The sequence below is a fragment of the Petromyzon marinus genome, chromosome 26 (genome assembly GCF_048934315.1).
Source record: "Petromyzon marinus isolate PM22_M1 ecotype Great Lakes invasive population chromosome 26, UKy_Petmar_22M1.pri1.0, whole genome shotgun sequence".
In the NCBI taxonomy this organism is placed as follows: Eukaryota; Metazoa; Chordata; class Hyperoartia; order Petromyzontiformes; family Petromyzontidae; genus Petromyzon; species Petromyzon marinus.
Genome location: NC_133692.1, coordinates 234,792 through 250,559, shown reverse-complemented (window position 1 = coordinate 250,559; position 15,768 = coordinate 234,792). Strand labels below are relative to the sequence as shown.

The window sequence follows — 15,768 nt, the reverse complement described above, 5'->3', positions numbered from 1 at the left end:
CTGCTATGAACCCGGCCACCCGACTTTATTTCTGGCTGACCACGGCTAATATCAGTGCCGAGTGATATCTGAATGCTCCCCCCCCCTCACCACACCGCTCCTCACCAATCCGCACTGACCGGCATGGTGAAGTATGGGCAAGCAACCACTTTGACACAACGGGCAGATGGTAATGATACTCAGTTTTTATCTATTGCAGCATTTTGTTAAATATTCCTCTATTGTGGGAACATAGTTCACTTTAGTTTTTATATTCAATATTTTTTCCCCCTCAAGCCGGTCGATCAAGATGTGCCATCTCCTCATGATTAGGGCAGCAATGCTTCTATTAGCATGCAGCTGGTTGTTCATACAACAGACACAAGTGAACAGCAAGACACACTTGCCTTGTGCGTATCCTTTAAAATTGCCAGCTACATTACAATTATGGTGGTGTAAGTATCCTGTCATGACGAAATATCGACGTGGAACCCTCTCAACTAGAGGGGAGGGTTTAATATCATATCAGGCCCTGGAAGGTGACACTAAGCCGTGCAGCTCGATCCCCGCTCTCTAGCGAGTGGTTTACTGCTTGTCCATCGTATGACAATGTACAATTGGCCTGCAGTGCTGGGCAAGCGTTGAGTGTAAAACAAATTAGGATTATTTGTGTGCGTTGGTTTTTGTGCGGAGGCATCGGTGACGGACCTCAGACAACTGTACGATGAAACAAATGACGCAAATCTAAAATTAATTCAAATCAATAAATTCCTTTTCATACAGTCGTGAAATGCTCAAACACAAAACACTTTTTCCACGCCGCATCTGAGATCAAGCTGCCTCGCCGGAGAGCTCCGTTCACGGCGAGAGAAAAATCCCTCAAGATTATTCTTGCGACAAAAACAGGAAATGACCAGTACGAACATCGTACATTCTCCCGCGAGCCAGATCCCGAGACAATAGACAATGCGTTATTCCAGGGACTGAACCCACACACGAAAGTGCACATGACAGACGAGACGAGGTGGAGGCATCGGGAGACAGATTGAGGCTCCGCATCGGGGGAGCCAAGGAAGGGCCCTGCGCTGGCGCCACGCTGCAGACCGCAGGCGCCGCTGTGCTTGGAGCCGATAGCAGGCGGCCTAAACCACGGGTGGTGTGAGCCACGAGCACTGCGGTGCGATAACGATGAAGGTGTGGCGGCCTTGCGCTGGCTTGCCCACGCCACTGATGGCCCCTCTACGTGAGAATTCGTGGCCGACTTCACCATGCTGTTAAACAGATCGCGCAATGGAATAAAAAAAAAAATTCCAACAGCACCATCAGCCACATTTATACTGCACGTGACAAGCAGCTCCATTGCGATAGTGAGCTCCAGAATTACTCGGTCAAAATATATCAACTGTTTATATAACGCGGCAAACTCTATCAGAAAACGAAGTACTGTATTTTAAACAGTGTGTATATGGGAAAAAAAGATTCCCAACTACTTGAATCTTAAACTACAAAGATCCCCATAATGGCCTTCACAGAGTTTTGGGTAAAGTGCTGTTAGCAAGCACCTATGAAGGCCGGCACGGCACAAGAAGGAGAGGTTGGTTAGCACCACACCCGACTGCCTTTGTTTACCCCAGCGGTGATGTTGACACACCGCACCAGGTACTCATTTGAGGTTGAGTCAATCTAGCGGAGGCCCAGGACCAGTTCAGATAATCGTCACTGGTGTTGGTCATCAGTGGAAACTCGGGTAGCCGGGTTTGTAGTGCAGCGTGCTAACCGCTGTATGTCATTTCCTTGGAACAATCCAGAGTTGTCGTTTGTCCATGTGCTACAGCTTCAGATGCTCCTACAAGATTTTGAAGACATTTTTAGCTGGGACTCATGTACCTCACTTATAGAACACCATATGAGATACAGGAGATGCGGCACCCATAAGACAAAATTTGTACCATATTAGCCCCACTGAGAAAACCTACGTGCAATGTGAGGTGTTGCAAGAAAACATGTTGATGTAATGACAGGGTGACACCTGCTGGCCTGGAAAGGGAATCACGGGTACGGGCACGGTTAATACCTACCAATCAGAGAAGGAGGTTTATCTGGGGCAAAGGTAACAGGTGGGGCTAGCTGAGATATTCCGGGAACCTGCTCGAAGGTTCCACGAGAGGACGTGGCCGGAGGCGGGGCCTAGCCACGCCCGGGGGGATATAAGGGGGAGCGGACCCAGGGCTCGGGCTCGTGTGTGGGGTCCTGGGTCCTGACTGCGTCGCTGCTTGCCGACATCTCTCTCCGTCATCCGGCCACGTGGAAGATCTCCTGCGTGGTTTCCATCGCCGTCATTGTCACGCCGTCAATCAGCGGCGTAGCCGAGTAAGGGCGATGGGACCACGCCGAGTGATCGGCTGTGTGTGTAGGCAGTAGATGCGTTAATACCTACAGTGAGGGAAAAAAAGTATTTGATCCCCTGCTGATTTTGTACGTTTGCCCACTGACAAATAAATGATCAGTCTATAATTTTAATGGTAGGTTTATTTGAACAGTGAGAGACAGAATAACAACAAAATTCAGAAAAACGCATGTAAAAAATGTTATAAATTGATTTGCATTTTAATGAGGGAAATAAGAATTTTACCCCTCTGCAAAACATGACTTAGTACTTGGTGGCAAAACCCTTGTTGGCAATCACAGAGGTCGGACGTTTCTTGTAGTTGGCCACCAGGTTTGCACACATCTCAGGAGGGATTTTGTCCCACTCCTCTTTGCAGATCTTCTCCAAGTCATTAAGGTTTCGAGGCTGACGTTTGGCAACTCGAACCTTCAGCTCCCTCCACAGATTTTCTATGGGATTAAGGTCTGGAGACTGGCTAGGCCACTCCAGGACCTTAATGTGCTTCTTCTTGAGCCACTCCTTTGTTGCCTTGGCCGTGTGTTTTGGGTCATTGTTATGCTGGAATACCCATCCACGACCCATTTTCAATGCCCTGGCTGAGGGAAGGAGGTTCTCACCCAAGATTTGACGGTACATGGCCCCGTCCATCGTCCCTTTGATGCGGTGAAGTTGTCCTGTCCTCCTTAGCAGAAAAACACCCCCAAAGCATAATGTTTCCACCTCCATGTTTGATGGTGGGGATGGTGTTCATTTTGGTCTCATCTGACCACAACACTTTCACCCAGTTGTCCTCTGAATCATTCAGATGTTAATTGGCAAACTTCAGACGGGCATGTATATGTGCTTTCTTGAGCAGGGGGACCTTGCGGGCGCTGCAGGATTTCAGTCCTTCACGGCGTGGTGTGTTGCCAATTGTTTTCTTGGTGACTATGGTCCCAGCTGCCTTGAGATCATTGACAAGATCCTCCCGTGTAGTTCTGGGCTGATTCCTCACCGTTCTCATGATCATTGCAACTCCACGAGGTGAGATCTTGCATGGAACCCCAGACCGAGGGAGATTGACAGTTCTTGTGTTTCTTCCATTTGCGAATAATCGCACCAACTGTTGTCACCTTCTCACCAAGCTGCTTGGCAATGGTCTTGTAGCCCATTCCAGCCTTGTGTAGGTCTACAATCTTGTCCCTGACATCCTTGGAGAGCTCTTTGGTCTTGGCCATGGTGGAGAGTTTGGAATCTGATTGATTGCTTCTGTGGACACGTGTCTTTTATACAGGTAACAAGCTGAGATTAGGAGCACTCCCTTTAAGAGTGCTACAGACCTGGCTAAGATGGATTGTGTGAGTGAGTGGCCTACGTCGATATCGATGAGCGATATGTACATGTTTCTGGGGTTCGTGTCGTACCACCCTCAATTCGTACCATGGTTCGCTAACTTCGCTAAACCCCTCCATGCATTAATGGGCAAATCCCAGATGCTTTGTGGGGGGCAGAGGAAGAACCTGCCTTCCTAGAGATACGACGCTCAGTTGATGAAGAAGCCCCCTTCCCGAATACCAGGACTTTACGCAATCGGACCACACCGCCTTAGCAAACCTCTCTAGGGAGGAATGGATGTGGAAACAAGAAGACACGACAGCCTTTGATTCCACGAGGAACTCCTAGAACATGAAATTGAGCTGTAGCTGAAATCGCCCTTATCCCATTTTTATCACTGGTAGGGCCTTCCCATGCGTTGGGACGCCGTTTTGCAGCGTCGCTGCTTGCTGGTCCCAACCTTGCGACGTAAAAATCCAGTGGCGGACATACATGGGTGGCAACGGATGCATTTAGGCAATTGGGAAAACCATTGCTACTTTGAAAACCTATCATTTTTGGCCAGGTATGTCAGCAGCTGTCTCCAGCGTATCTCTAAAGTTATCTTGCAGTCTATCACGGTGTCCAGGGTAAATTAAATAGTGGCCCTGGGCATCTTTGGCCCTTTTTCTGTGACTTCTTGGGAAAATCGCTTTCTGCTGGTCGGGGCTGACTTGTTGGGAGAGAAGGGAATTACCCACACTTTACCCCACCATATGTAACCTGCCGATCGACAAGCTGTGGTACTATTGCATAGGTTCACGGTGGCGCTATGGTGGACTGATGTCCGAATTGAAATCAGAGACTGTATTTAGACTGGAGTTGGAATCTGATTAACTATAAAGCCCTTTTTCACAGATGTCCAGTCGGGGGCGGGTCATCAAATTAACAAACAAAACAATACAAAAAAACACAATAGGAGTGCAAAGTAGAGAACAAATAAACATAAGTACATGGACATTCCTGCTGATTTTTCAACACTAGATGCAATCTTGGGCAAGGCAGCAAAACAACAACAATTCCAGACCATACCTAGACAACAACAGACAGCAGTCCCTCAATACAATTGGACATTAATATTGAATTATCAACACTCGACGGGGGACCGACGAAGACTCCATGCAGCGGCACGCGTAAGGTCAGTGGTGGCCGCCATTGCCAGGCGGTGGCTACTGGAGGGCGAGGGCCGCATCGTGGCAGCGCGGTCGAGGGAGCAGGAAGCGTCCAAGGCAGCAGCAGCCCAGGGCTGCGCGGAGGAAGGAAGGGCAGGCAAGTCACCTCATGACCCTTTCCAAACATCTCCCCCATCTGCAAGCAACGACCCCCACCCCTACCCACCCTGTCCCTCCACCCACTGTCCCATAGATCCCCCATATAGCCTTAGCATGCTATTGGGGCAAGTGCTGTTAGCGAGCAGCACCGATGAAGGTCGGCACGGCAACACGAGGGGGTGGGTGGCCAGCACCACGCGCAGTCGCCTTTGCCTCCCGAAAGACGATGTTTATATAGTGCACTAGGTACTCATTTGAGGCTGAATCGATCTAGGGGAGGCCCAGGACCAGTTCAGATAATCATCAATGGTGTTGGTGGCCATGAGTGGGAATCGAACTCGGGTCGCCAGGTTTGTATAAATGCGCTAACCGCTGTGCCACCACTCCATACCATCCCAAATCCACTGGGTCACTGCATAAAAAACGCTAATTTGACAAGCACTTATGCTCGTTATTTATGCAATGTTCAGCATTTGTGCTCTGTGTTACTTGTTCTGGATTGGGTTTTTAGTTTACACGCCACCACGTGTTTCCAATGGCGGAGCCAGGATTTTCAGGTAGAGGGGGCAATCCCTCCAGCAATAAAAAAATATATAGTTGTTCCTAAGTAAGGACTTGTCCCTTTTTATTCGACGCGAGTGCGGCAATGGCGCAACCATCGATCGAGGGTCGAATTCGAACCGTGTGTGATCGGAATCGCGCTCGCTGAAGGTGAATACCTTCAGGGAAGTCGTGTACTGTATACGCAACTGCGCACAATTCTGAGTCACTTATAACTGCTTTGCCGTTACTTATTGCCAATTATGGACTCAGACTATTGTCCTATCATCTCATAGAGTCCCTGGCACATTACAATATGCTACACAGTGGCAGTGGGGGTCGCAAAATGCCGATTTATTAATAAACCCAAATGATCCGATCGAAATTAGGGATTTCGATCGGATCATTGGGGGGGCACTTGCCACCCCCCCCCCCCCCCACCATTGGCACCGCCAGTGCGTGTTTCAGTTTGGGGCAGTGGATTACTGTAAGCCTCATCTGTGTTTATTATAATAGTTAATAGGTTTCATGCCTCGGATGTCAAAACATCGCAAACTGTGTTGACACACATTCATGACTACACCCATATAGCCTTTACAACCAGTTTGGGCAAAGTGTTGTTAGTGAGCATCTATCAACGCCGACCCAGTATATGAGGGGTGGTGTGGTTACCACCACACCTGGACACCTTTGTCTCCACTGTGCTGATGTTTACACACCACACCAGTATGCGTTTTTAAGACTAAGTTGACCTAGACAAGGACCATTTCAGATATTTGTCACTAGTGTTGGCCATGAGCGGGAAACGAACTCAGGTCACCAGGTTCGTAGTGCAGCGCACTATCCGCTACACTAATGCTCACACACACACATGTGGTATATGCGCATACTTAGTATAACCAATATTGAGAAATTGCTGTTTTCTATGATTACTTGAGGAGCTCCATTGCTGGAAAGACAATTAATGAATAAGCGGAATTCTGGGGCTAAAATGCAAACATTTTGGAGTTTAGATTTTTCTCGTTGTGAGAATGAACACGATTATATTTGTGTCAAGCTTCACCCTTCCAGCCCTTCTCACATCGTTAGAACTTACACTCACGTTACCGACTACGTGTTAGCCGTACACACACGGATACGTGGCAGTGTCCATATACTATGTCAATGTTCAGGACTGTAAACATCAGTTTATCGCACTATGTCGTACAGGCGTGAACATTCAGAATACAATATGTAAAATAGAAAACAATGTTGTCCACAAAAACAAAGCAACTGCTTTGACAAAACAGAATGCAGCTCCACAGAAGGCAGCGGCATCTTTTGTTAAATGGCCTTTGGGGACTCTTTTCATCCTCACACAATCTCCCCTCCACCACTCTCCCACTGCTTTCTCTTTCTTCAACTTGTTTCTCTCTCCCCAAATGAACAAATGCCTCAACAGCTGCCTCCAATTCCTTTGTGACGGCTCTGGCGGTCACTCCGATGGTTTTCACAAAACGCTTCCAAGATGAAATGCGACCATTAACTCAGCAGCAGCACAGTGCTCTCTGGTACAGTAACTGTTACTCCACTCAAACTACAGAACGTAATTTATGAGATTCCAATGACCCATCGTCAGGTCATACAAATTATCCCTTAAAAACCGGGTAATGTGCATCAGCAGGTCACGTTTTAATTACCCAGGACTGCGGAACTTGTTTCAAAAGGCAACAACATCCCTTCTTTAAAAAATATGACCCCAGAAAAGTTAAATCTTTAAGCGTTAATCCTGAACAATTGCCGTCCCGCCAGGCCCACGCGGTGACGACGACTTCAAAATGAGGTCACCAGGGGCTGTTGGCGCCGCGACCGTCCTTCGCCACTGCCCGCTGGCACGAGCCACGGCCAAGCGCCGTGCCCCTTTTGCTTCACGGCATCTCAAGAACTATTACCAGCACCACAATGCAGAAAGAGCGCCTATATTTACCACAAATAAACAAATATAAATGCTGCATCAGTTGTTGCTAAACTGTCCGCGTTGCCGAGCGTAGATATACAACGTACAGCCCTTTGTCAATCCACTGTTGGATGAAGACCTCCTCATGCCGTGTCAGTCATGGGGATTGTTTGCCCGTACTTCACCGTTATTTATAAGTGCAAGTTGGCGAAGGAGGCGACCGCTGGAGTTAGCCACGGGTGGCAATCGAAATCCAGTCACTGGGTTGGGAGCAGAGTACGCTAACAACTGCCTATACAGTATATTCATCCACAATTGCAGAAATATCCATTTACAAGCACCATTCGGTACCAGAAAGTCACTAGCAGTTTCGTCTGTGAATTGAAAAGTTTCTGTCATAGGAATGTGTAATTTCCACTGCTGGCTTAGGACTGCAAATTGCGATAAGCAACCGACTCTGCTGGAATGGGGCCACTGACTTGCAACTAAATGCAGCACTGTACCACGTACCGCACTTACAAGAACGATGCCGGCGATATTAGACAGCGAAGAAACGGTCTCTCTCTTTGTATTGCGTCGACTTGTTATGAAAGAACATTCAGAAACGATACAAAAACAAGCCCAAGTGAAGTTTACATTAAAGTTTGTATCAGGTTCTGAGTCCCATGCTCAAATCCCATTACCATGAAAATTACCATTTCAAGATACAGGGCCCAAAGATTTAATCATAAGTGCGAAGCGCTAAATAAGGCTGGCTGAACAAAGCTAAGCGTGGATTCTTTTTTATTTCAAATACACTGTAGCGTAATAATCATCAATCAAGAGCCGGCACTTGATCTATGTGCCCACAGCAAACCTACATGGCTTTAAGCGTAAAAGTTTCCATGACCTCTTATGGTCCTGGCCATTACAGGTCAAAGGGTTGAATCTAAGTGTGTGCCACACAAGTCAAATCAACAAATCCGCGCCCAGACTGAGTACATAAAACCAACACTTTAGAGTTGTTCGTGTTGTTCGACATGATGTTCGGCATTTCACTCCGTGCGCTCGGAGCTTCTTCAGGAAAGGCATTGGACATAATGCCAAACAACACGCAGTACAATGGAGCGCTACAATCGCACGAAGTTATTTTGTTAAAAATCCAGTCATGTGGTAAACATTCACCCGATCTGTCTCTTGCACCCCGTCGGCCGACTCTCCCTTGACCGCTGTTAATTGGCTACTGAGTTGTGGTTCTGGGAGTCAAGTATGGGAAGGAAGCCCTGACACCGCGTGGCCCTGCCCAGCACCCGGAGGCCACTGGGGAGGGATGAGGAGGCCGAGGCCAGAATTCCTCGGCCGGCGTGCCCCGCGCAGCAGCCAGGAGGCAGGAAGGCCGCGGGGTGACGAGTTGGGGCCTCCAGCACCGGTGAGGGGAGCTAGGACCGCGAGAGAGTGCCGCTTGGGACTTTTGGCTCGAGGCCCCCATAGGTTGTTATTGACTCCAGAAGAGCCACGCATTCCATGGAGCAGCTCGTTTATAAATTAAATCCATATTTTACAAATTATAATTCAAGTTTTTTATTGACTAGGTACATGGCTTTTATTTCAGTGCACATTTACATATACTGTACAATGTTTATGTACAGTATATGTGAAATCTGTCACCTTGCAGCATATTCTCATTGCAAATATTTATAGTTTTCCCTGTTGTTTTACAAATATAAACATTTCCCATATCACATTGCATGCAGGATCATGGGAGATCATGGTGGATAATTAAGTGTTCATGCAGCAGTGGATTGATCATGGCCTATGACGATGATATTACAACATTAACATGTTTGTAGTGAAAGGTACAAATTCGGACGGTGACCATATTTTCTGTCCCAAGCATAACTATATTTCCAATACATGAAAAATGCAAACAAATTCAAATAATTATCAAACCACCAATTGATAAAGGCCTCCCCATACATTGATCGTGTTTTTACCATACTTCATCACTCTCTCGTCAGTGTGGGGGATGGGGTGGTACAAAATCCATTCTGATACCACACGCCACGGATGTTAGCCACGGATGTTAGCCACGGCTGGTAATCAAACTCGGGGCAGCGGGTTCATAGGGCAGCTGGCTAACCACTGTGCCACCACTTTGCTCCTTCGATTACAGTATATTAATTTAAATGCATTTCTAATGGTGAATACCTACAACACTGGTGTAGTGTTTCAAGTTAAATATAAACAGGAAATCCAATACTGGTGAGAAATACTAGTAATGGAACATTTAACCGTGAACGAATCCACATGTGCATCCGAGCATTTCACAAAAGTCATGCAAAATTTCTGAAGCATCACTGTGGTCTTAAAAAAAACTTTACAAAATGGATTCGGAAGCATTCTTTAAGGCCTCAAAAAAATGCACATCTAGCAGCACGCAGCGCCACAGCCATCACGCTCTGTGCGGAGCCCCTGGCCCTCATGAGACTTCCATTCATTTGTCAAACGGCAGCAGCAGCGTGGCGAGCATGGCAGGACGTGGTGCGCTCCACATTCAGGGAGGAAACTCCGCTATCTGCGCCCTCGCTCCTCCCGTCTCAAGCAAAGCGAACGAGCAGCCTCTCCGGGCAGAGCCCCGTCGCGCTAATTGGGAAGGGTTGAAGGGGCAGGGAGGCCCCGTTGGGATTCCGCGGGGGGTCTGGAGTGTCTTAATGTGCCGCTTTACCCGAGTAAATTCAACTGCGGCTGCCAAGACGCAGCTGAGGGAGGCCCTGCAGATGCTAACGGACAAAAGTGAAAAACAGACTGTACTAAACGTGATCACTGCTGCATAGGCTTTCGCGGTTTTGCGCAGCGTGCTGAAAGATTGTTCAGGAACTGAACGTTCCTGAAAAAGCGCCCAGCATGTGTAGTGAAACGTCAACATATCGTGCCGAACAACAACGCGCGCTACGAGCCATAGACACCCCAGAGAGTGACTGGTTGTACATTTGAAGGCTGTATACTTTCGACTCACGGTTACACTCATGTGTGGCAAGTCTTAAATCAGGATGAAACCAGTACAGATGTCTTGTTTGTCCTTCTGCTGTCTAAACAAGCTCAGCCCTATCCAAAAGGCAGTGTGTAGAATATGCTTTAGAATGGTTGTTATCTTGACATGCAAAGCATGTTGGGATTTGTGTTATGTTCTGCTGTTGAAGACAATTGGCTATACAGCACTTAATAGAACGTAGATTGTATTAGATATGCTACATATGAACCTTATGGCGGTACCCCAGGGTACCATAGTACCCCGACTCTTGCATAATGTCCGTGATGCAGTCGTTTTTAGTCTGTTGATGGTCGGCGATGCGGCAATCGACTCATCTCGACGAGCTGTACACGATGCACTATGGTGCATACGAGCGTTCGGGGTTTCAGTGCAATCGTCCTCGCTGCGTTTCGACATCGCGGAGTAGCACTGATTTCGGACTGATTGGTACTCCAGTCGCGGAGTTAAGTACACCCCTTGAAAAAATAGTGTCCCAGAAATAAAATATTTAATTGCCTCGGCTATTTTGTATTATTTGGTACCCCGGGGTACTGCCATTAGGATCATATGCAATACATTAATAGTAATGTTTAGTGCTTATTAGTGCACGAGAACACTAGCTAAAGGGTTCTGCACAGACCATGACGAACATGAAACAACATTTATTTGATCGTGCTCAGAAAATAACCAGAACAGGCCTCTAAACGGACAGGAAACACTTCCGTCGTAAATGCAGTTTCCCAAGCGTCTCCTCAAAACCTACACGCAGTCATTCACCCGTGAAATTCGCATCATTACTAAGCTCTGGATGGATGCTGCCGTGGTGCATTAGTGAGAACACGAGGTACCCGGTTCAATTTGACCTCCCGGCATGGCAGTGGAAACAACGACGACTCCCGTTTGTTAAAATCCTTCTCTGACTCTGTCTATCCAACAGCGCGCATGGATATCGAGAGATAGACACTACCCCAAGGCCTAAAAGTAACGACTGGGTTGTCGTTCTTGCTGTCTTTTCCCCCAACTGTGAGCGAACAAAAGGGAACCTACCCGGGGGGGAGGGGGGTAGGGGTCTGCCAGAGATGGGAGGGGAAGTATGGCAGGCAGCACCTGCTGCAGTGAAGAGCCTTCGCGAGGTCGACTTCATAAGAATTTTTCCCCATGCTCTTTTTCCTGACAATCTGACTGGTAATCTTGAGTCACACGCAAAACATTAGTCAACGTGTACAGTTCACACACAGACCTTCCGTCAGTCCTGTCGTGGACGAGGGCCGCCCCACACCATGCGGGTCGCGGGGGCTATCTGACCGTGCGGGTGGTGAAGGCCTGACAGGATGCGTCGCATTCCGGGTGATTTCCTCATAGTCTCCACCGGCGCAGTATTTTTTTACTTAAGGACAAAGTTTTGAAAGTGAAATGTCTCCTTGCCCAAATGAGCGTGGGATGGTGCTCATCTCTATTGGTGGCCCTTAAAGTGGTGGGAATTGTACATGCCTATTAATTGTTGTGGAGAACTACAGTTAAAAGCAAACAGTATAAACAGAACTCTGATCTAAATCCTGTCACAGCTTGGCCATGCTACACGGCGGGTAAGATAAATGCACGGCACCTCTATGTGGTCGGCCACATTTGACTCAAGAAGAGGCAACGCACGAGGCTATGCGGGGAGCGCAGAGACTCTGAACGCCGCAATGTCTGGATAATCGCAAAGCTGCTGCTACTGTTTAATGGGGCCCACTTGACCTAATAACACACATCCTTCCAAGGAACATTTAATAGCTACGTGAGGTCTGCGCAAAAAGGAAACACAGACATGTTATGGAAGAGTGATTAATCTAAGAATAACCATAAAAAAACAGCTCTAAGTCCTCTGCCCTATCACGGGTCAATGGAATAAACATAACGCACCCAACTAGAATAATACACATTTTGCATGCATTATTAGGAGCAGCTAAAGTTGTATCATGATATTAAGCCTGTCTTGCATTGCCAATAAAGTACTGTATGAGCAACATTCTTGGCAGCATGAGGCCAACCAAGAAACACAAAGGATTCGTGAATTGGCGTATTTGTAACTCTCTCGGACTCAAAAGGACGAAAGGCTTAAATTATCATTAACACGCCGCTGCATTAACACATTCGCAAAGAGTCAATGCAGGGTGCAGCAAAACCCCCGCTGCTATTGTGTGCAGTGTGCATTCCCACCTGCTGATGCTGCCATGGCCGTTTCCTGGGAAAGTTTCGGGAGGCTCAGCTCTTGTAATTCTTAAAGCGAAAACAAAAAAAAACTAAAACTGCTGCCACGAACGCAGCTCAGCGCTCCGAGTACTTTCCGTCACCGCCCCCACGACGCATGCCGTGGCGTTGCACGGCGCTAAATTCTGCTCCTCATTCTGCCGCTATACACCGAGCATCGTTCTCCTCCTCACCGGGTGCCAAGGCTGCCTGCGTGTTTCCGTTGGCCAGGCTTGCAGCGGTCCGTGGGGCGGCAAGGCGGCCGGGCCGGTGGGCGGGTGTGCGAGTGAGCGAACGGTAATGCCGCCTCGCAGGAGGCTGGGAGCTGTGGGCTCACGGCGAGGCTGGCCTTCTGGCGCAAGGGCTGTGGTCGCTTCTGGAGTGAGAACTGCCAAGCTCGCTGTGACGTCAACGCCATTCTGCAGCTGCAGCAAGGACGTCACGTTGTGGGAGGGACAGACACTCCCTCCCCCCCCTCCGCGCTCAGAAATGCAGTCCCAGTGCCCTCCCCACTCAGTAACTCGCGGTGTACTTTGGATGCCTCAACAGGGCATTTACTCTGCCAACGAATGAACTTTTGAACGCTTGTTACACTTTTAATACCACTGCGTACTATAATGATTGGCCACGGCACTGTACAAGTGCCCTCGTTTAATTTTAAGACCGTGTGCTTGAACACATTAACTGCTTAGAAATCGTGGCCAGTTTATTCTGGAGAAGGTACAAATCAGGAACAAACTTATCACTGACTTTTCAATGTAACAATTGCATCACAAGCTCTTCAGAAAAATTCCTATAAGTAACTTTCCAGTCATCTTGTTACTACAGACAGAATTAATGAACCATTTACCACGTTTCTGTTGGCAAACATGTTGATTAGCAAGTTAAGTACATTATACATAAATACTCATATATTGTGTGTAATGCGTATAATGTGTGTATATACATGTATCCAAAAACTTTACACAAACAACAAGACACACATATCTAACTAACGTAAATATATACACCATGAATACAACACATGTGCATGCATGCGCATTGGCACTAATTCATAACACAAGTAGTAGTTTGTCAACCAAAAATTGTAAATTCCTGGAATAGCTAAATGTTAAAAGAAAACTCAAGGCCAGAGTTTCTAGGCTGCTGTGGACAAAGCATACATTTCAGATGCCACAGTCTGACTCAGAGATCATGAGATTCCGAGGCAGCCCGTTAAGAATGGGGGCCTCTGAGCTGAACCCCCCCAACTGTGGGGCCCTGCGCATTCACTCGTCGCCCTGGCAAACGCCAATGGCTCCCGGGGCCACTGCCGCTCACGCATACCGATCAGTCGGCAAGTCGGTGCGTCACCTGGCCGCGCGCAGCCCGAACCACGCAGCTCGCAACCGCCACCAACGCCGCCACCACCAGAGGCCCCACCGCGCCCTTCACTAAATACGCTTGGCGCAGTTTTCAAACGCACATTCATGCAGAAACAAAGACTCCCGAATAGTCACACAGGCTAATTTAGGGCAAGTGTGGTTAGCGAGCACCTATGAAGGTAGGAACGACGCACAAGGGGGATGGTATGTCCAGCACCACGCCCTGCCAGTACCATGCTGACACACACACACAAACGGTACCTCTGACTTTCCTTCTGACATCCATTTACATGAAAGCAGTGTTGGAGTAAGTAGACCGCGTTGACGTTGGTGGCATCGTGTGCACTACGCACGGATGGGTGGTGACAGGCCCACACAACTGGTGGCGGTGCTGCTGCATCCGTTACTGCCAGTTCCCACTTTGGCGAGGGAGGGGCCGATGGGCAAGGATCAGAGACCGCAGGCTCCTCCCAAAGTCTAAGGTCTGAAGAACTAAAAATACGCGGCCTCGAGTGTTTACAGCGCCCACTTCTTCAGGGGCATGGAGGAGGGAGGGGCGTTATGTAAACGAGCGGCGGGAGACGCCAGGGAAAAATTATCCGGCATTGAGGCGAGGACCCCAATGCTGGAATGTGGCCACGGCCGCGGCCTGAAGACGCGGCCAAAAGTTACGACATGACACAACTCGGGGAGGTTTGCAGAAAAGTAAATACGGTTTCACCACGTGACCTCTGGATAAATGGCTATGTCAGGAAATGAAAACACAATGAAATCTAAAATCAAGTATCTTATGGCGTGCTGCACGTGTCTCTCAGGGCGTGTGAAGCACCTGGATTAAAACATTCACAATGACCCGTGCTCTGGGTCTCCGTCTGTGAATAAGTGACATACACAAATAAATATGCTTTCCATGCAGCATTGCAAAAATAAGTACATCTAATTCTATCAGATTATTTTAATTTAGGTTGAATTATATAAACATCCATGGCAATTCCCCATGATTCAAACAATAAATGTGGGGCGCCGTGGTGGCGAGATGTTCACTACCTCACCTGGTATAAAGGAGGACGTGGGTTCAATCCCAACCCAGACGCTTGTATATTTTGAGTTGGCATGTTGTCTGGATTACTCTCCGGGTCCTCCGGTTTTCCCCTTGGTTTTGTGGCGAGCGACATCCTGGGACATCCCCACCTTAACAAGCCTGCGCTGACCAGCGTGAAGTATGGTACAACGACGACTATGACTGACAAAGTTGGGGAGGCCTTATTATTGTATAATTATTTTATTTCTAACTACGTGACTTTACCGAAAGAACCAAGAATATGAATCCCTGCAGTCACGAAAGCTTTAAATCAAGATTATATAATTAATTAATACGATGCCAAAAACAAAAGCATTAACGATAATGCATTCTATCCTAACCCCAGCCGAACAGCTGTGCATCATGTGACATGCGGTCTGTGGCCATGCCCTTCCCCTCCCTGTCACGGCTGGTGGCTGAACTTCGACGATCGCAAACAGAAGTCCGTATTTAGAGCTGGGATGCCACGGTGGCAAAATGTTAACTACCACGCCTGGTATACAGGAGGTTGTGGGTTCGATTCCGACCCTGACGTCTGTATATTTGGAGTTTGTATGTTCCCCTTGTGTCACGTAGATATTCCTCCGGGTCCTAGATTTTTCCCTCCACATTT

At 48.0% G+C, this 15,768-nt stretch overlaps 1 protein-coding gene across 7 annotated transcripts in view; it reads right to left on the bottom strand.

Moving 5' to 3' along the window:
- The window catches only part of LOC116946088 (septin-9-like), a 47,405-nt gene that overhangs the window by 16,514 nt on the left and 15,123 nt on the right, over positions 1-15,768 (bottom strand). Inside the window, exons 1-2 of one of the 7 annotated variants that reach the window (XM_032960930.2) lie at positions 14,336-14,500; positions 12,681-13,135 (exon numbers count right to left, since the gene is read on the bottom strand). The exons of 4 other annotated variants lie outside the window; for them this stretch is intronic. In XM_032960930.2, the coding sequence (XP_032816821.2) occupies positions 12,681-12,696 (16 nt within the window). In that variant the 5' untranslated portion in view covers positions 12,697-13,135; positions 14,336-14,500. Of the gene's footprint in view, positions 1-12,680; positions 13,136-14,335; positions 14,503-15,768 lie in introns of those variants that run through there. 2 more of the 7 variants (XM_032960932.2, XM_032960929.2) reach the window with 2 other exon arrangements.